The sequence below is a fragment of the Rissa tridactyla genome, chromosome 1 (genome assembly GCF_028500815.1).
Source record: "Rissa tridactyla isolate bRisTri1 chromosome 1, bRisTri1.patW.cur.20221130, whole genome shotgun sequence".
NCBI lineage: Eukaryota > Metazoa > Chordata > Aves > Charadriiformes > Laridae > Rissa > Rissa tridactyla.
In genome coordinates, this window is record NC_071466.1 from 95,101,212 (window position 1) to 95,122,516 (window position 21,305).

Consider the following 21,305-nt stretch of genomic DNA (forward strand, 5'->3'; position numbering starts at 1 on the left):
CATAAGTCATGGATCTTTGATGATAAATTCACTTATGCTGCACCACTCCACATTGTCAGGGGAAGATGGGACAGGGGACGTTTAGACTGGATATTAGGAAAAATTTGTACACTGAAAGGGTTATCAAGCATTGGAACAGGCTGCCCAGGGAAGTGGTTGAGTCACCATCCCTGGAGGTATTTAAAAGATGGGTAGACATGGTGCTTAAAGATATGGCTTAGTGATGGTTTTTGTCAAGATTTAGGTTGATGGTTGCACTAGATGATCTGAAAAGTCCCTTCCAACCTAGGCAATTCTGTGATTCTATAACTGTATTTCTGTCATGAAAGAGTTGCTCTTAGTATCTGCTTCAAGATTTTTCTTCCTATTTTTTCTTTTCTTTTAGCTAGAAATCTATTCGGTGGCCTAAATTTTCTGTTCATCATAAGGTCTGCTTGGCTCACACACGAAGGAAAGGGGCCAAAGATGGCCTTATGCCATCGCCGGTCTGCTGGGGACTTGCTTAGCTTTCCGCGTCAATTGTCCTCGGGCTGCCCTGGTTCGGGTTTGGCCGCATCCTTCTGCTCTGGCTGCGGCAGACCCCGAGGGGCTGTTCCACGGCCAGGAATTACTCCGCAGCTCCCCGGCCACCCTTCCCGCCCCTGGACCTCTCCTGCAGGCCCGGCACACGTCCATGAGCCAAATCTGCTGGCGGCAGCGGGGCGGGAGAGGATGAAAAACCCAACGAACCCCTTTTCCTGGGGGATCCGCAGACGGGTCACCGGGGCGAAGGCGCAGCGGGGTCTTCCATGTGGGAAGGATGAAGGTGCCCGGCGGGTGAGGGGGACACCAGAACCGGTCCGGCAGCCTCGGCTCGGCGCTCTGGAAAGCCGGGTGGGTCCCGGCTGAGCGAAGGTAGCCGAGGGGCGCTGAGGGGGACAGCGGTGGCCGCTCCGCCCCGGGGCGGGGGAGGCGGCGGCGGCCGCCCTCTGGCAGACCCTTCCCCGCCACGGCCGAGGCCACCGGGCCGGTCTCGCCCCCATCCCCGCTCCCGGCGGTTCGGCAGCGGCCGCCTCGCCCGGCCGCCCCTCACGGGCACCGCCACCCTTCCACGGGCACGGCCGCCCCTCACGGCCGCCGGGCATCCGCGGGGGCGCCCCTTTCCCGCCTCTGCCGCTGCCTCCCGCCTCCCCCGGCAGCTCCCTCCGCCCCGCTCCCCCGCCCCCTCCCCCGGCAGCTCCCCGCTCGCTCGCTCGCTGCCTCCCGCCGCGCAGAGCGCCGCGCCGCGCCGGGCCGGCGGCGGGGTGGCGGGGGGGAAGGTGGCATGGAGAGCCAGCGCTGCTTCGCTAACCGCTTCGATGACTACCCGGGCAGCCCGGCGGCGGCGCCGGATAAGGAGGCGGCGGTGCCGTTGGTGACGGCCACCATCGAGCGCATCCTGCGGGAGCTGCCGCCCCTGGGCGGCCCCGGCGGCTGCCCGGGCGGGCTGTACGGCGGCGTGGCCGGCGTGGCCTACATGCTCTACCACGTCGCGCAGTGCCCGCTCTTCGCGCCCTCGCGGGAGGCCTACCTGCGGGCCGCCCGCCGCGTCGTGGACGCCTGCCTGCGCTACCAGGAGGGCGGCGGGGAGGCCGACGCCGACACCCGCGCCGCCTTCCTGCTGGGCGGCGCCGGCGTGTACGCGGTGGCGGCCCTGGTCTACCGCGCCTTGGGGCTGCCAGACTTCGCCCGGCCGCTGGGCAAGTTCCGGGAGCTGAGCGAGGTCTGCGCCCCGCTCTCCTTCCTCGAGTGCGGCTCCGACGAGCTCTTCGTCGGCCGCGCCGGGTACCTGTGCGCCGCCCTGGTGCTGAAGCAGCGGCTGGGCATGGAGGTAAAAGGGCGGGGGGGAGGAAGGGGACGGGGAAGGGGGCGGCGGGGCACCCCCCGAGGGGGACAGGCCACGCCGTCGGGGCCGTCGGCGGGTCCCCTGGCGGCTGTCGGCGGTGTCCCGGGCTGGCAGCCCGGCCTCCCGCCCCGCACTGCCCTCGCCTCTGCGCCGCTGTAGACGGGGATGCAGCGGGACCGGGGCTCTCACCACACACACAGAAAAAGCGCCTTTTCCAGCTTGCACTTTGGGGACACCCTGCAGGAAGAGCCCCGGGGGCCACACGGGGTTGGGGGGCTTTTTCTAGGAGCTGTTTGTCCGCAGCGCTCTTCCCCCTAGAATAGAAGACGCGTCTTTTGTGAGCGGGAGCGGGGGTACAGGGCGACAGGGCGTGCGGGATGCGGTGCCGCCGCTGGGGCAGGGCTCCGGGAGCAGGGCCATGCACCCCGCTGCATCCAGCTGTATCCCGCTGCATCCCGCTGCATCCCGCTCTATCCCACTGCATCCCGCAGCATCCCGCTCCCCGGGCACGCCGGGAGCATCAGCTGTCGGTTGCCAGGTGGTGAATTATTTGGCAGGAGGAACGCCAGGCTTTCCGTAAAATGAAGTGGGGTAGGAAAAAAGGAGTAGTGTTGGGTAAAACAGAGCAGGGAACCTTATTAATAATAAGTGGTGCTGTGCTATAATTTGCAAGCAAGGAAGTGGATTTTCAGAGGCGCTTGGTCTTACTAACCCCGCCATAGAGGAGCTGGTAGTCTTGTGGAAATCTGGACATGTATTTCAGTTCTTTTTATGAATGAGAGGTGTCTTTTTTTCTGGAAGACGTGAGATGTGATTATGGTTCAAGGTGCTGTTGGTTTCAGTAGTCAGGACTTTGCCCTAGGAAATTGTCATTGTCAATGCTGAAATTCAGAGCTTCCACTGACTACAGCATAATAATTAATGCAACTGATTCTGTTTGCTGTGGTGTTTGTTACTAAGTGGTCAGTGTGGTATCTGAGCAGGCATTTGTTAGATTTTTTTTTCCCTGTCCTCTTGTCAGGTCCAATCTGTGTTTCCTCTGTTAATCACTGATTTGCAAGTTCATATGCTTCTGGCTTTCTTTCCTCCTGGGAGAGGAAGCAACTATTACAAGTAAATAAATGATGTGAAAACAAGTGGCTCTGCCCCATTCAATACCAGTCACTGCAATCAGAGTCCAAGGAAATTCATTTAATGGGGGATTCAGGAGACTCCAGGGTATCCAGAGAAGGCAAGAAGAATGTTAAGTCAGTCGAATGTTTTGATTGTCTTGAACAAAAATTCTTACAGCACTAAGCATTTAAAGTAGCATACCATACGTGCTAACTGTTTCCTTGTATAGGATTGTCTGATAATCGTAACCATAAAAATGGTTATGTTATTTGTAACCATAACACAACCAAACTTTTCATTCTGACAGCATTTTCTACGAGGAAAGTTTTGTAGATGCATCACAATCCTCCATGCAGTGTGCAGCAGTGCCAGCCTGAGGGGATGGTTCCTCACAGAGGAACGAGCCATCCCTGTTAGTTCAGTTTGCACTGGCGGAGAGTGTCTAGTCGCCATGCCAGTGCTTATGATGGTGTTGTGAGATACCAGCGGAACAAGGTAGCTCCCTGGACTCTACTGCTTCATTTAATTCCTTCATCCATTTGTCTTACGTCCTTGAGAGCAATCGCTGAACAGTTTGGAGAATAGGTGCAATCACCTCTGACAGGCAGTGCAAGAAAGGGGAAAGCTCTCCTCTCTGTTTGCTTGATTGATGAAAAATTATACTTTATGCCGCTGTAGAGAGTTAAACATCTCCACAGATGAGTACAGGTATGCACTTATTGTGGAATCCATTTAGCAAATGGGTTAAGTACAATCATAGAGGGGTTTATTTTGCCAATGAAACATATTCCGTGTCCCCTTGTTGATGTTTTAATCAGTAAGCTAACATCCTTTCCTAGTATTATTTATTCTGTCACCACATTGTAATTTTAGATGTATAGTGCAAGAAATAAATCAAAATAATCTAAACTGTTAAGTATTAATGAAACCAACTTTAATTTATAATTTTAACAAAAATTAAAGCTTTTAATTAAAATATTTTGTGCCTTAATGAGGAAAACGATAATGATCTGTAGTCTATGTGTACTCATGCTTGACCAAAATTTAGGTCCATTGATAAATGTTCCCATTCTAATGCAGAATTATTTTAATTAATATATTGCTAGACCAGACCCTGCATCTTTTTGCAAATGAAGAAGGGGATGCCCAGAGAGAGTGCATGTCATTTATTACCCAAGGTCAAATGGTAAGTCAGGTACATCCCAGAATAGAAGCAACGTCTTGTGATTCAAACCACTGGAAAATGCTACCTCCTGTAATTTGATTGTGCACAGTCTCACATAGTTCACTGCAGCATGTTTTCTTGTTTCCCACATTCTGTTTTTTTTTGAGGACACTGTGCAAACATTTCCAGCAAAGTGAAATGCATTCCTTACATTGAAATACAGCTGCTTCTGCCTGTATGGTTGTTTTTTTTCTCTGAAGAAGTCAAATGGTGACCTATATACAAGAAATTGCTTGCCCTTGAAGAAATGCTTTTTGAGCAAATTTTACAATTTATGTTGTGCTATGTTGTGCATTTGGTTTTTGTTTTTTCCGGGCAGGGAAGGAAGGAGACTTTTTTATTTCAGAAAATGCCAGTTTAGCTCAGCTGCTGTGCTCTGATGCTTTAGTTTCTTGCTAAAGAGTGTCAATGTTTTAAAGCTTCACATGTTCTTCAGAACTGTCCTGAAGGATCCAGTCTGTTGAATAACATTGACCTCTTGTGAAGAAGGCATTTACATTCATCCGTTTTCAGAGTTTTAGGCTAATACAGTATTTTCCCCTGATGAATTAATTGGTAGTTTTTGCATGAGTAAGGATTACTTCAACAGTCAAGGCATAACAGGATCTGACTTTCATGATGCACTATGCATTAGGAAAGACGGTTGTTTTCATCCTTTCTTTAATTCCCATTACATTGTAGTTAGTGCTCCCCAGGGAGAGATGGGTAAAATTTGTTTTGTGAGAAACAACGTGTCATTTGTATCAGGTGTATATATAAATAAGGTCCATGTATTTTAGCTGTCCTGAACTGCTGTGTTTTCACTGTTCAGAGGAAATTTTATTTCTCTTCTGTCTTTGTTGGGTACCTCTTTTTCTGATGGTTGGTTCATTACGCGTGCTTGGGGAAATTTGCCAGTCCTGCTTTTAATTCTCTTCACTCAATCTCTATTTGCTTGTGCAAAGAGTAGTAAGACACCGTTAAAATGCTGGTCGCATCCCCCTGTTCAGATGGTATTTTATCCTCTTCTCATTTTTTCTCAGTGGTGTTTCTGTCCCATTTTGTGGCTGCTGGAGCATGGTGTGTCTTGGTAGCTGCACTTCCTTCTGGCAATGTAACTGTCAGGTGACGGAGAAAGAGGTACAGAAGTTCAAGTGGCTTCTTGCATCACCATCTGCTGAGATGTTACCACCTTCTAGCACTGTTCAGGTTTTCTTTTAATAACTGACTGATCCGATCAGCTTGACTGACTTCCACTAGCTCTGGGTTGCAGCAGAAAAGACGGCGACGGATTTCAGTGTACAACGTAGGAGGCAGGGCAGCATTCTGCATGACTGCTTGATGCTATGGTCTCATTAGAGACTGAACTTTTGAAAGACACAAGGGACATCGTAAGAGACCCTTTCCTGCAGTTGCAGTGGTGACAAGCTGAACCACCACACTCTGCCAGCAACACAGCCAAACCAGTTCCCTCAGGCACTGAGCCACTGGGGTGAGTCTTGAGGGCTCGCAGGGACTTTGGGCTCTTTCCTGCCATTATGTGGTTAAGCTTTCTGTCTCTATGGCAGAGGGGCATCTCAATTTCCTTTCCCAACAAATGCAAGATCGTGATTTGGTGCATGTGTCTGAGATTGTTGTCCCGTCACAGGGAGGGCATCATTCTGTTGTTACTCTGTTATGGGATGCCCAGAGAGGGCAATGGTCTTTCTAGCAGGACTCTGTTGAATGTAGAGCCTTGCTAAAAACCGTACTTATCCTGACTGCTGTCTATCACCAGAGCCTCTTTTCTCTTGGACCTCACAAGTTTGCAAATCAAGTTGACCAACTTCACCTGGTACGTGGAAAAGAGAAATAGCACTGCTGTGCGAGACTGGCTTTAAAAGGCAGTGGAGCAGACTGATGTGCAGTGCATGGGACCTGAGAGATCCAGCCAGTGTATTTCGTAATATTCTGGGAGAGAAGATATAAATGAATGAAAACTATTTTCTTTCAACTCCTCAGACAACTCTAGATGATATTATTTGTTCCTCATATTCTTCCCTCCAGTTAGCGTTTAAAGACTATTGTAGGTTACTTTGCTCCACTTTTTTTTTTCCAATCTCTTAGAAAAAAATTCAGAACGTGTGAGAGGAAGGAGCTTCCTGAGTCCTGCCTAGAACATGTTCATTTGCGACTCTCTAAAGGGGGATATAAAGGTATTTGTGCTGAACATAGTATTTATGAAAGACACTTGATGGATTGATCTTAGAAAGGGAGATCTGCAAAATACCCACAGAAGAGATGCGCCTCTGAATGCTGTAGCACAGAGTCCCCATGTCAGGCTTTTAATCTCACCTGTGCCTGGAAGGGAAGAGTTGTTCTTTGAGATGAGATTTCATTCCTTCTCTGTGCCCGTTAAAGTCCTTCTCTGTGTGGATGAATTTGGCAGTTTATCTGAAACGTGGTGTTTGAAATGTCAAATACCACGGTGCTAGCTGGAGCTCTACTGATTTCATTTTACACAGGCCACTACACAACCAGGATGTTGTTTGTTGCCACAGAGGATTAAAACGAGAAACTGCTAAAGATAAAAAGCTTTTGATCCTAGCCTACCTCTTTTAAATGTGCATTCTTCTAGCCATGGTTTCCCAAACCACACACAGGGGCTGGGTTTTGCATTAATTTGCTTAAATTGACGAATTTAAACCAGGAGTTGAAAATGGAAATTTTCTAAAGTAAACAGTGAAACAAACAGAATTATTTATATCTGCCTTTTTTTAGAAGGCGTTCCGAAATAGTTCGGGTCTACATTTCAGAATTTCTCTGTTTTTCTTCAGCAGGACAACATGAATCTTTTTTATTTTAAACAGCCTTCAAATTCTGAGATGCCTGGATTCAGTTCAATATGGTGGACATTGAATATCCAGTTATTGAGGTGAAAATGATGAATTTCAAGTGTATTGCTTAACTGCCAGTAAAAACCACTGCAGTACAGAGGTTTTGGTGTGGATCCTGCCAGGATTGGAGGTTTGATTGACACAAGTTTAGCTATGTACATTATATATTCTGTTGCAGAAATACAGATTTTAACTGCTTATAGCAGAAGAGTGGTATTAATCTGCCATCATCTTCTGAAAAGACAGTTTTGTACAAAAGCACTGTCATATCTCTGTACTGCTTTGTGCTGTTGGGAGAATGTTTGCCTATGCAGCATCATCTTTTTGCTGAAAAAGCAGTCCAAGCAGTAATACCAAAAAGAAATAGATTTTTCTAGAGGTGTCTCTTGTATCCAAAATAGATCTCTACTTTCCCATCCTTCTTCTAACTCCTTTAAATTCCATATGCTGGAAGTTAACTCTTAAACTTTGTCAGTTCAGTCGTCTTCCTCATCATCACCATGGGGAACTTCTAGGTCACCCTTTGGAGTTTGTCAGTACCGCTCCTTAGCCTGCTGGAAGCGGAGGTGTTGAACACAGTGTCTTTATCCTCTGCAGAGCAGAGCATGCTGCCTCTGGCTTCAAGATGAGATCTGCGGAACAAAACGCAGGAATCGGAACGAGGGCGTTTTTCTTAGAAGCTTCTAAGCAGTTCTTTGGACCTGGGGAGTGTATCTGGTGACTGAATCTCTAGAAGCATCTGGAGCCATCAGTGTTTGAAGCAGAGAAGCAGGGGATCTCTCCAGCAGAGAGGGGCAGGGCTTGGGTGGAAGCTGCTGTTCTCCACGGCATTAGTTACTTGTGGTCAGTTTGGTGGCCCAGTGCGGGAAGTTCTTAAATCTGTTGCCTTAGGTTTTCAGATTTTTGCATGTTGTATTTTATACATCTGTCAAATAACTTTATTACAATACTGTGTTACTGCAGATAGCTGTATTTGGCATTTATGTTTTCCTCCATGACAAAGACAAATCATGATTTTTTGGCATGGTTCTCCCAAAGGACCAAAAGCCAGAGTTAACTGTGTTAACTCACAGTCAGCACCGGATGATGTAGCAGAAAGAAAGAGTGCATGTGTAGAGCATGCATATATGGTGGCGTGTGTGAAGGCACAGAAACAGGCAGGCATGGGGAAAAAAAGACGTTTGACAGAAGGCTGAACAGAGAGGAGAAACAAAGAGACAATAAAGAATGATAAAAAAGCAAAATAATAAGTTACCGGCAAAAATACAAAAACAGAAAGCTGCAGAGGGTTAGCAGAATTCAAAGACTAAGGGGAAAAAGTAAGAAATAACATAGAGCCTGGAGCAGGGGAGATTTAAACTAAAATCAGGTTCTCTGGCAAACTGGTGTGGATCTGATAGCTAATGTACTCGATTTAGAAGGAGATAAAAGTTCAACAGAAGAGTAGAGACAGGGAGAAAACAGGTTAGGGAGTGGGCAGAGGAATAAACTACATTTTGTTGAGGAAAATTACTGTTTTTATCTGCTTGTTTCTTGTCACTTTTCTGTCACCGTATTCTCTTTGCATAGGCTGATACACTTACAAAAATAGCTGTCATCACATTCAGTACATGCAAATTGAGAGCACAACATTATGTCTTATATTCCATATTTTCTTTCTCTAAGAAATGACTGAGATAACTGCTTGGTGTCTGGGAGCAAATCTGTGCATTTTCATGAACGTTGCTGTGCTGCTTCTGACACTGACATTTTCCTATTACAAGGATATAATGCTATAAATTAGTATGTAACCTAAACCGTTACTTTGGTACCAGGCTAAAGAAGCAGAAATGTGAAAGACTGAGCTGCTCCTGAGAGGAAGAAAAGAGCACGAGGCTAACACCAGTTACCAATGAAAGTGTAACATCCTCAGCACTTTACAGAACTAAAATGGAAGGATAAAATTAAGCCTTAAGTTTCTCTGTAGTCATTTAATATACATATTTAGAACATTAGACTCGTATATAAATAATAGCACACCTATGCACCACAGTAGAGGAGCTCTGTAGAGGATCTGGGAGGCAATTAAAATGGGTAAGTCCCATGGTCCTGCTCCACTGCTGCTGTGGAAGCATCCCAGCACAGCATGGTGTGAGGCATTTGCTATAAATGAGGGCTTGGTTTGTCAGCCAACTTCTCTATTCCACCCCCTTTTTAAAAAATCGGAATTCAATGTATGCAGTCAGGTCACCATTTTCGATAAGACAGTCTGTCAAAATGCCTTTTTGTCTGAGTCTGTCATGCAGTTCTTTGACCATTGACAAGCATGAGATTAAGCACCGAGTGATGTTGCATAACCTTCTGTCCACTTCATTACAACAAAGCTCAATGAAAATACCCTGTCAAAACCAATTATTTCTTATCTATGCTGTAGAATTCTTTTCAAGTGATCGTTAGTGAGCTGATTAATTTTTGTAGGGAGTAGCAAGGCAAAATAATTGAAATAGCAATTTCATTTTAGGCAAACGTGATCAAGAAGTATCTTAATAGCAGTCCAAGCTGTTGCTGAGTCATTTGGTGTTTCTCAGCTTGGTATATTTTGATGTCTGACAGCAGAACCATAAATCTATTTCTGCAGCAGATCAGCATTCCTGAATTGCTCATTTTAATGGCTTAATATCTCTTGTTGAAGAACAGCGGATCGTGAACGAGATGGAATGCATGTCAGATAGCACCGAACGACCCACAGAAGAAATTTTTGCAGATAAATACACCTTCTAACTGTCTAAGGCATTTAGTTACTTTGTGTGGCTAATCTTTTTCTTCACAGAATACTTCTATTCCCTCATTGGTACAATGTTAATATAATAGAGGATTTTAAGTTGGGGGTGTGCTGGTCACATTTAGATTGTAGTGCCAAGGAAATGCTCTTCATATCCCCCCAGTGATGGAAGGTCTGCAGTCTGCCTTTGCTGTCTGAGACACCCTTTTGTTAGCTTCCCTGTTAGAAAGTCTAGCCTCATGACTAATCTAAATCTTGCTGTAATTTAAGCCTGACACTCCTTGTCCTGTCCATCAAGAAATAGGGAGAAATTCCGTTCGTCTTTGCAGAAGCTCTTCATACATTTCAAGACTGTTACAATTTCCACCCTAAATCTTCTCTAAACAAACAGTCCTCATCCTTCCAGTCTTCCCATGTGTGTCATGTTTTCTACACCTCTTGTCGCTGCCATTGCACTCTGCCAGACTCCCCCCAGCTTTTCCTGAAGAGTGCCAGAAGTTGGATGCATGGTTCTGGCACAGGCCTTTCTAATTGAGCAGAGAGATAACTTTGTGTTTCTTCCAGGTCTTGTTTCTATTTATACAGCTCAGTAAGGTGTTTGTATCTCACACCAGCATGACACTGACTCACATCCAGCTCATGACCTGCTATTATCCAGCAGTCTTTTAATAGGCCGCTGCCACATGGACAGGTATTCATTAGGAAAAGCCTGTGAACAAGTGAAGTAGGTAGGGGTCATGTAAAGCCAGGGAATCATTGAACCGCAGAAGCTGTGCTGTGATGTGCAAAATGAGAAGCTTCTTCAACTGAAGGAGCTTTGTGTCATTAATGCCAACTAGAGAATCTCCTTTACCCTGTTCCCTGATTAAAACTATTGTTTTATATGTTATTCTATGTTGTATGTTATTCTGTGTTGTAACACCAGATGTGCCATTATATATTCAGGGACATCTGTGAAGCGATGGGGTTCCTTTGTGGAGTATATTTGGAACAATATATTCAAGAGGACCATATTAAGTCAATTATTTTGTCCACATTAGAAATCAAGGAATTAATGACATCTGAAGAAATGTTTGGAGGTTAAACTTTGTCTATTCTTGTGATTTACTTCTGTTACTAATGTAAAGATAAAGCTGAGCGTTGTCTCTCTCCCCAGTTCTGTCATCGTCAATGAAGGCCATTTTATGTATTCTTAGATTCGCCAGCAGCATGAGTCAATGGAAACCCATGCTTTTATTTTTATAAAAGTTTCTTATAGCTTCATCCAGCATCACCAAATGTGTATTTTTATCTTACCGGAACTGTCCTAACAAAAGCAGATTGTCTTGTTGTAAAGTAATACCTCTAGGCAGGGGTTGAAAGCATCACCCAAGCCATAGAATGGCATGGGACCACCATTTCATAGGACTTCGAGCATGCCAGTTTCACTAAGGTTCTTCATCCCTTTGTAAAGCTAACTCCTGGTCTCTAGATATTTCTGCTTGCCATCTGTGAAATGGCTAATATTATACTTAATTGTTTTAGTTTTCTAAGGCTAAGCCAGTGATTAATTAGTCAAAACTGCAGTTATAATAGCAATGGACCCCAAGATACACATTCCACGTGTAGCTGTTTAAATTTGGTCAGATGTAAGTTGGTCAAATATGAACTTAGTAATTGCACAGCAAAACAAACTTCTTCAGGCTCTTTAAATAAATATTGATTTGTTTGTTCTTGGTCTTACAGAGCTGAATCAATCATGAGCTTTCTTATGCCAGACTGCCATTTTCATACATACACATTTTTTATTATGCCAGCAAAAATACCTGGGAATAATGCTTATATAACTGCCGCATATCCAGAAGACAAAATGTAGACTGAGTTATAGTGGGAATGCATTTGTCCTATTTTGATTTTGTCCTCTAAGCACTGTGGGACTGCTGGCTTATTTTGGTAAAACAAGTATTGTGAGGTAAATTTTTAAAAAAAACACACAGGTAAGATGAGTCAAACTCAGAGTTGAGTCTAAAGATCTCTAGAGGAGTAAAATCCACACCATCTGGTTGAACAGTGTATCAGCATAGTCACTTGCATTTGGGTTTGTCTCAGTCGTAGAATCAAAGCATGGCCAAGGCTGGAAGGCACCTCTGGAGATCTTCTGGTCTAGACGCCTCCTCAGAGCAGGGTCCACAAGAGCAGGTCACTCAGGGCCATATCCTCTTGGTTTTGAATCTCTCTACTCCATGACCCGCCTTGGCAACCTATTCCTGTGTTTGACCACCTTCACAGTAAAAAAGCATTCTCTTTATAAAGTAGATTTTTTTTGTCACTGGGTGCTGCTGAGAACAGCCTGGCTTCATCTTCTCTACTCCCTCCCATCAGGTGTTTATGCATGTTGATAAAATCTCCCCTGAGCCTTCCCTTCTCTATGCTGAACAATCCCTGAGTTAATACAAGGAAAGCACCCATGGAGGGACAGAAAAATAATTCCCATAAATTGTAATCATTCCTGCTCCTTTTGCCTCTTTCCCCGATACCAGGTTCACAATGCTAATCCACCTCCTCTGACTTTCCCTAGTACCTTGGATGGGCGAAGCATCATAGGCTTTTCAGTCATGTCCAGTCCCCTGCAGTTGCAAGCAGGGAAGAGCCTGAAGTCCAGAAGAGTCAAAAGGAGCCATTCAGTGCCATGCTCTGCCACAGAGCCTGGAGCACCAGTTGCATCTCTCCTTGTCAACCTTTGCTGTATCAAAGAAGGGCAAAATCTTCCCCCAGTGGAAAAGTATTAAGGTTGACAAAATTATTCCTGGCTCTTGCAGGTTATTAGGAAAGTTCTGGATCTGAAGAGCTTTAGTGTAAAGAATTTTTTTTTAAAAAAACAATCTTATAGTGTACTGCAGCCCAAGGGCTTCTTCAGTGCCTTGCACCCCCGCAACACTGAATGTCTGTTAGTGAAAATGTCTAGGTGATCTTAAGAGGTGGACCATGCCCCACAGTAAAAGGAAGTACAAGGAATACTCTAAATGTACCTGTCCCCCTGAGCTATGGAAAGATTATTTCCTAAGCCCCCATATGAAACAAACACCTGAGACTGCTGCTTGCCAGTGGAGGAGGGGAGTTCCCTGTCCCACGCTATGTGTGAGGAGCCAAGGATGCATCAGGGGAAGAAAGCAAAACCTTTCTCCGAAAGCTGAGGTAGAGGCCAGAGGTGATAAAACATTCTTCCTGGTGTCTGTTGATAGCCCGGACACCCCTCAAGCATGAGGGCTGTGGGGGAGATTCTTTTCTGTTGTTTTTTTTATGGGATCTTTTTCAAATTTTGCAAGACAGACATCAGAGGACTTTGTGCCCTTCTGGGCCCTTGAAGTGAAGGGCATCAGAACGTTAAGCACACAGAATAGGTAGGAAAGACATCTGGCAAAGAATTCTAAATACGTGTAGTTTGACTTAACAAGCTTTACTTGGAAAACACATTTTGTCGTCTGTAGGTCCAGAAATAGCTGTCCAGGCCCTCCTGTCTCGCTTTGCACAGTTCCTTCTGTAGGGCTGCGGAGAGTAGTCATGTAAAATGACAAATCCAGCAAGAGAAGCCATGGCATTGAGTGCTCCCAGGGCAGCGGCAACTCAGTGTAATCTGTAGCATGAGGTAATAGTAATTCCCGTTAGTTAATTATACAGCACTTTGAGATCTTCTAATGCAAGGTAATGGCTAAGTGCAGTGAATGTTTGTTTATTATTGGTGGTGGTGGTATGATTTGTCTCATGGCTCTTACTCCTCTTCCTCCTCTCTGTGTGAGGTTTCAACTCTTTTAGAGTGATCTGAACTGTGCCTTCTAGCACAGCAGTTTCTTTTTCCCAAAGCATGCTTGGTTTATACACAGTCACAACTGAAAAGAAGTTGTGCAAAGGGAAGATTGGTAACACTTTCCTAGTTTCATTATAGTACCAAATTCTTTTAACCAGCCATCTTTTAACCAGGAGAAAAGTACAGATGGTGATCCCATTACTTACCAAGTAAGCTACATTTTAAAGAGTGCAGTATCCCATGCTGCCTCAAATTAATCTCACGACACTTATTCTTGCCCTTGAAATATGGCAATATTGAATTATAAGTGACTGTATGTGAAGTATGACTTGAATTGTATTTGGAGTTGTGGGCGTATTTCCAGGCAAGGCTAATGGTGCTGTATGCCACGGGGAACTCTTTTGTTATTGTCTTTTGCTTCAGAATTGTCTTCATCGATGTGCCTGGGAGGATCTTGGAGCCACATACAGATCATCAGGATTTTTACTACATCAGGCTGCTACCATAGTCTAAGAGTAGGGTAGAATTCAGATGACTCAGAGGACTCGATCACCTTCATCTGCTTTTCCTGCATTATGTTGTCAGCATTCTTCTTGTAGCTTAAGTTGATATTTCATTCAGCGGCTTATTGGCATGGCACAAATTGCAGATCATCACGCAAAGTAAAAGTGGCATGATGCCAGCATGGAGCTGTCAAGAATTACCTTTGCTTGAAAGCAATGCTGGTGCTACTTTAAAGTGACTAATCTATGCTTCTGTTAGCCTGTGAATGATGCTGTTTTGTCGTTTACCTCATTAACTAATTTCACAGGTAACCACATGGTTTCTCAGCAGCAAATATTTAGACATACCTCCAGAAGTCACATGCCTCATAAATAACTCGTAATGGAATGATACATATAAATCAGCATGACTTAGAACAATAAAGAAGTCTTGCAAGACAAACAAGATCACTACTTGTAAATAACAGCATTATAAAATTAGTGGCTGATGAAAGAGCAGTAGCCAATACCCTGTTTACATTTGAATAAAGCTTTTGATGCAGTGTCAAATATAATCATCCTTGAAAACTTAATTCATGCTGGCTTGGATGGGAGCATTGTGGATTTGGAATTGGCTGAAAGACCACAAGCAAAGCTAATCATAAGTACTAATAAAGGACTGATATGGGAACTGGTCTTATTTATCTTCATTAATGATCCAGAAGAGGCAGCTCGTTGGATAAGAATTACTTTGGCTTTTTAACTGAGACAAGTACCAAATACCACACACAGGCAGAGGGAAAGTATGAAAACAGCTCAAGAGATTAAAAAATGAGCTAAAGTAAGGTTTATTTTTAGCAGTGCAAGCACGTGTATCTGGGGAGAGTTCTCTCTAATGCTAGGAAGAAATCTCTGTGCTAGGAAGAAACTGAGATTCAAGTAAGCTGAACATGGCAGGGCTTGGGTTACTCAGGTACTCAATTCAGGTGAGTGTTAGCATGTTGTCTGTGTGTGTGCTGTGTCATTGCTTGTACATCTGGATGTAATGTGATAGCGCATCAGAGTTCTACACTTACTTTGATGTAAATTAGTGTTACATTTCTTTGTGTTTATTCTGGGTGGGAATGAACAGCTAGTATAAATGAAAAGTCATAACCAGCCCTGATAGAGGTTAACACAACAGGGCATGAAGAAGGTCAGTGAAATTTTGGACTGCCTACGCAGGTGTACCACTCAATAGAGACATTATGGATTCACTGTTGGTGATTTCCTGAGGCCTTTCCATTGCCTAAAACCCACTCTGGATGCCAAGACCCAAAAGTTCTGTAGTCAAAACTTCCCCCTGCTGTTTACTAAGGTTGGATGTGCCTAAATGTCCAAGACACCTAGTTTATGCTGTTGAAGTCTTCTGGGCGTCTTTTGATAGGTATGCAAATCCTGAGAGTGCTGCGTTGTGGGCCGCATAAGCCACACCAGAATTCATAAGCCAACGACTGCATCACTTAACAATCCATGGAGCTCTGGTGCAGATTTATGGTGCCCGCTTTGCTCTGTGGCATTTACGCAACACCTTCCAGTTGCCCCCCGCCCCCGTAGTGGCGGTTTGCACTCGATCTCACCTGCTGTGACTCTTCCCTACCTCCTCCAAAGGAGATTGTAAACTGCAGCTGGGGAGCACATCCCACCTCTAGCTCCCCTCTCCCTGCTGCAGTCTCTCCCAGTTTGCTGGAGGTGCTTTTCTCACGGAACCCCAGACAGGGTCCAGCCCAGCGAGGTGTAAAAGTAAACTAAGCATCATGTCTTTTCCCACTAGCAAGGGCAGGATGCGTTCACCTCTCATCACCCTTTCAGGTTTTAAGACCAAATTGGGCTCTGAGGAAATTGCAGTCCAAGTAGGGGCCATAGTTCCTTCCTTTTTATATGCAATAACCTTGAGATTTCGTCACTAACCTGGTAATTCAAATTCACATCCCTTCTTTTTCTGACACAGTGCAAGGATTTAAGGTGATGTCTCTAATCGGAGTGTGCTGATGGCAAGTCTCTCTTATTGCAGCTCTGATTGAAATTACTTATATAAAATACTCAAATGTTCTTCAAAGCAGGGCCTGGAGGGAAGGGCCTCAAACTCCAGACTCCAAAGTCACTCAGTTTCTTTATCACCTGAAGTGTAAGCATGGAAAGAAACTCTTCCTGCTCGCCAGAGACACACTAACTGCAGAACAGCTTTGAGTAACAGTTTTCAAACTGTGCTACATACAGCACAACGTGGACATTGTCCAAACAGTTGAATGCTTCCATTTGCTTGCAGCTAGGAGCACAGTAGTATACAAACAAACCTTTCTTCTGCAGGATTTGTTTCCAATGCTCCATCTGGTTTAATATCTTGTACCACTACTAGATGACTCAGAGTAGCTGCACGAATGTCTGTGGAAGGTAATTTTGAAATGTGTTGCCTGTAACATGCCTAGCCCGCATTTTTTAAGGACTGGCTTTATGCTCTGCAGCACAAGGGTTTAAATTTCTTCCAGAACTGGTGGGCTGAGTTCTGGGAGTTGATTGTGTGATTTGGCCTTGCAACATATTCTTACATTGTAATGTTTGATGAGTTGAAAGGTGATAAAACACTTATTTAAACAGCACAGGCTCTGAAGACTTTTAATGTAATTCAATTGGAGTGGTGGGGCGCTTCTGGCAGTTAATCCAAGAATCTTTGTAAAAAATTCTCACTTTAATTGTAGAGAGGTTCAGTTGGTTTGCTAAAATTGCACAGTGCGAGTGGAGTCAGCTAAATTTCGCAGAAGTAAACTCCCTAGCTTACTTGAGTTTTGGGTGAGCAGAGAGATATTTTGTCTATAAACGTGCTGCTTTTCATAAGCTATTATTTTGTTCTTACATTGAAAGATAAAATAACTTTTTGTGTTCCTTATCATATTAATTACCTCCTGTCCAGAAAATAAATGTTGCAGTCTTTTTAGCTTCACTTCTCAGGAGAATTCTCACTTATCTCTAAAATATCTGTTTCTGCTTGATTTTTTTCTTATTTGGTTTTATTTTGATAATGGAAAAACAGACCTGGAGAAATATCAGAAGAAAGAGCAACGCAATAACTGCTGAAGTAGCTTTTTACTAACCATTTCAGTATTGCTCTCATGCATCCTAACATTTTTTGTTTGCTTTCTGCAGTGCTGCAATACACTAAGCAGAGATTTTCACTGAACCGTTCACAGCACTATGCAAATTGTCACATGTAGTTTAGGTCCTTCTCTTCCATGAGTGTAGGACTTTGAGAAGGTCAAGGACTCCTCTAAGGTAGTGAACTGTTACAACTGTGCGTGTATTATACATCCACTATCAGGGCATTCCGTGCATCCCTATGTAGCATCTTAATATGTAAAAACAAGCTTTTATTGGTTTTAAATGGGGAAGAAAACTCACAACTGAAAACATTGCAATTGGGAGCCTCTAACACTGGCAGTAAGCGTGTTCTCTTTCTTGAACCTTAATTTGAAACAGATGAAGAATAGTATTTTGCTTTTCTATGCTTCTGTAGTTCATCTCTGCAAGTTTAGCACAGTAACTAGCTATAAAATCTTTTATGGATAGTTTTCCAAATGCTACTTTCTGTGGCAGCATTCATTAGCAATTGGTATGGTCGTTTCTGAGATATGAGTGAAATAGATGGTGTTTGGGTTTGGGTAGAAGAGTGCAAAATGGTTGCTCTGCCTCAGCCTCTCCTCTCAGCTACTCTTTTCCCCCCATCATTTTTTTTGGAGTTCTGATGCTTCTGCCATGAGTCTTTGAGGAGGCATATCTGTTTTCTTATTTAGTTCGCGAAGCCTGTGAATGAAGTATGCTCATTGTATAGAGCGAGGAGGTGTGAACACTTGGAAAAAAAGCTTAAAGGTACTGGAGGTAGTAGACTGGGAATTGTTGTATGGGGAAGATGAGAGGACTGGATGATGATGAAGGATGAGAAATTCAGTATCTTTAACATGAAGAGGAAAAACCCATAAGGCTGCTTAATAATTTATAGAATGAAGTCTCTGTCTTCCTGGGTTTCAGATGTGCCCGGCATATTTTGTGAGTTGCAGCCATGTGAACAAAGCTAAACAAAACACTGAGGAAGCCAAAAAAAAGGAGGAGCAAATAAGTTATGATACCCAGCAACCCACTTCATATTTATAAGTAAATGGCTGTGCAATTGCTTACATTGTAATATTTGATTAGTTGAAAACTGATAACATGTTATTGACAGGTGTACTCTAGGCCCAAACCTGTAGTCTTGACAGAAAGAATTTCCCTCTGGAAAACAGTGGAAATTTGACCTTCGTCCTACATTCACAGATGCATCTGTGAACTGTGACCTAGCATAGCATTTGATTGAAAGGCAAATGAATTCCTGCTAAACTGAAAATCAAGCGAGATCAGGTAGTTCTGTCCAGTACATTTTAATGTTGGGTATATAAACTGCAATCTTTCATTTTATTGCTAGATTTTTAGTTCCTCAAAGAATGTATTTGCATTAGGAAAGAAGCTTTACAGCAAGAGTGTAAAGCTCTGCCTCAACACAAAATATAAACCATTATTTGGAATTCTAGCTTCAAGGGAGGGATGACTCATACCTTGACTAAAATTTTTAATCCTCTTTCATTTAAATATGGAAAATGGTATATTGCCCAGCTCGTCACAAGAAACAATCTCCTTAAGAATATTTTTTGACATGAAGCAAAATTCTTCCGAGTTACAGGGAGAGCTATTGCTTATAAATGCAGCTTTATTCAGTACAGGCATAGAGTGTACACAGCCTTGAATTGAAGAAAAAGTGATGAAAAAACCCAAATATTTTTATGGTGTATGAGGTATAAGTCATGCACTCCACGTTGGTGTAGAGCAATGAATGAGAATGCATCTGCTAGTTGCTTCCCACCAAACTCACTGAAATGAGAGTGGGATCAATCCTTGAAGAGTTAGATGTTTGCTCAGGTGTATCAGTTAAGTTTCTCTACTCAGCTTGCACAAGCAAGGTCAGCATTTTATTCTGTCAAGTAAGCGATATTCCTGTAGTCTCAGTCTTTAAAGGCTACTACCTCAGACAAAATGATTATCAGTCTCAAGAGACTGTGAGCCAGCCCCATGGTGTTACTGGCAAGACATGGAGCAACAGGAATTTACAAGAATAATTACATGACATAGAAACGCTAGTTTATTGACCTAGTTACTAAGTGATTTATTGGACTCCATTCCTGGGGGTCACGAAATTGCTCCATTTTTACATCTATGTTAGATACTATGCCAACTGGTAAAACTTCCAGCATTTCTTATAGAATACTTGCCAGGAGTAACGCTCCCCAAGTCAAGACCCATTCAGGTCAATGAGGACTTTGATATTAAAAGCAGTATGAATGATCTAGTAGGTGAAATGACTTTGACAAATCGAAAAAAACCCTAAATACTGCATGAGACTGAAAAGGCGCTTTTCCTTTTCCATCACTCTGAGTGATTAAGATGACGGTATTACTTAAGATGAATTGAACTATGAACATCCTTAGAGATACTATCAAGGAACTAGCAATCAATCTTTTTCTGTCCCCATACTATACTTTTTATTTATTGCATTACGTAGTTGCTTTCGGTGTGATCTTTTAGCTTTATTTGTCTTTTTTTGCTACTTCACATGAACAGTATAATTACTGTTGCTGAAACAAGTGAAGCTTTAATGTTATATACAATTGCAGCATGAAAATGGAGCAATTTTGAGGGTGACGGAGCACTGAACAGGCTGCCCAGAGAGGTTGTGGAGTCTCCTTTTCTGGAGATACTCAAAACCCACCTGGATGCGTTCCTGTCCAGCCTGCTCTAAGTGAACGTGCTTTGGCAGGGGGGTTGGACTAGATGATCTCTGAAGGTCCCTTCCAACCCCTTCCATTCTGTGATTCTGTGTGATTCTGTGAAATGGTACTTATGATAAGCTGGAAATTGATTAAAGGTTGTGCGACCGTATGGGCTCTGTGCAGTAATTTGGTCAGAGAGATGCTTCAGTGAAGGGTGCGGTAGAAAAACATTTAACCATCCAAATACACTACATGCAAACTGCTGACTCTTTTCTCCAGGCTAGTACACTGAATTTGGATGTAGACCATTGTCTTCAGACACAGCTAGTTAACATAGCCTACAGGGACCAGGAGCTCTTTCAGTCTTTTGCATCTCTCTCCCTCTCTCTTTACGCCCTTTCCCTCTCTCCCAGGGCCAGTGACGCCAGCCCATCTCTGGTTTGTGTCACTTTTTGCCATGTAGCACCCATCTGGCCTCCCAGCCCAGGCAAGGAATAGAAGAGCTGGCCAGCCACCAAGCACATGGCCTCTACCGGAAGAGATCACTAAAGCAGTAAGGTTTTGTGAAGTCGGGTGTGTACACAACGCTCTTGTCCCTTTGTCTTCTGAACCAAACATCAGTTTGAAGAAACTTTATCAGTTTCCCATAGAAAACCAGACTAAGTTTCTCAGAGCTTAAATTTTGGACATGAACCAGAAATGTCCTTGTTTCCTCGTACCTTTTGCAACAGTGCTTTCCAGTGCCTGATTTGACTTCTATATTTAGTGGCACCTTCAAAATTAACTATGTCTTTATGAACTTGGCAGGAGTACAGTTCATAATCTTAAGAGGTCCTAGCATGATCATTTCTCATAGCACATCTACATTCCTCAGAAGTAAACACATTACATTTTATTAGACTAGTGCCCTGTTAGATGCTGAATGCCCTCCTTTCCAGATGAAATAAAAGAATAAAGGAATGGAAGTGTCCATTTCTTTCTGGAGAACTTCAGGACATCTTAAAATAAGGCTTATCAACTTTCTTTGGTTTCTAGATACAGTTGCCATTTTCATTTGTAGAATTCTGAGTCTAGGTCAGCTTCCCTGTGAAAAATACTGTCCTTTACTGACTGACTCAAGATCAAGTTCTGCCCATCTCATGTTGACCTGCAGATATGTACAAACACTAACAAATTCATTTTTCCAAGGAGCAGTCTACCTAAGCTTCCGGCAGCAAATTGTGTGCCCAATTAAACCGGACTTGCATCATTTTTGAGTTCAGACTAAAGGCACTGCCATGGTTACTGCAATGTTTGGGGAGGCGCTCTCACCCGTGTTACAAGTTTTTATCTTCTGCAAAGGCTGTTTCCTGAATCCTGTTTCCTGCTGCTCTGGAGCTGGAAGAATGGG

At 43.7% G+C, this 21,305-nt stretch overlaps 1 protein-coding gene across 1 annotated transcript in view; it reads left to right on the top strand.

Annotated features, from left to right (window-relative positions):
* Positions 1-1,303: 1,303 nt before the first annotated feature.
* The window catches only part of LANCL3 (LanC like family member 3), a 39,513-nt gene continuing 19,511 nt past the window's right edge, over positions 1,304-21,305 (top strand). Inside the window, exon 1 of the mRNA XM_054208638.1 lies at positions 1,304-1,849. Coding sequence (XP_054064613.1) covers positions 1,304-1,849 — 546 coding nt within the window. The remainder of the gene's footprint in view (positions 1,850-21,305) is intronic.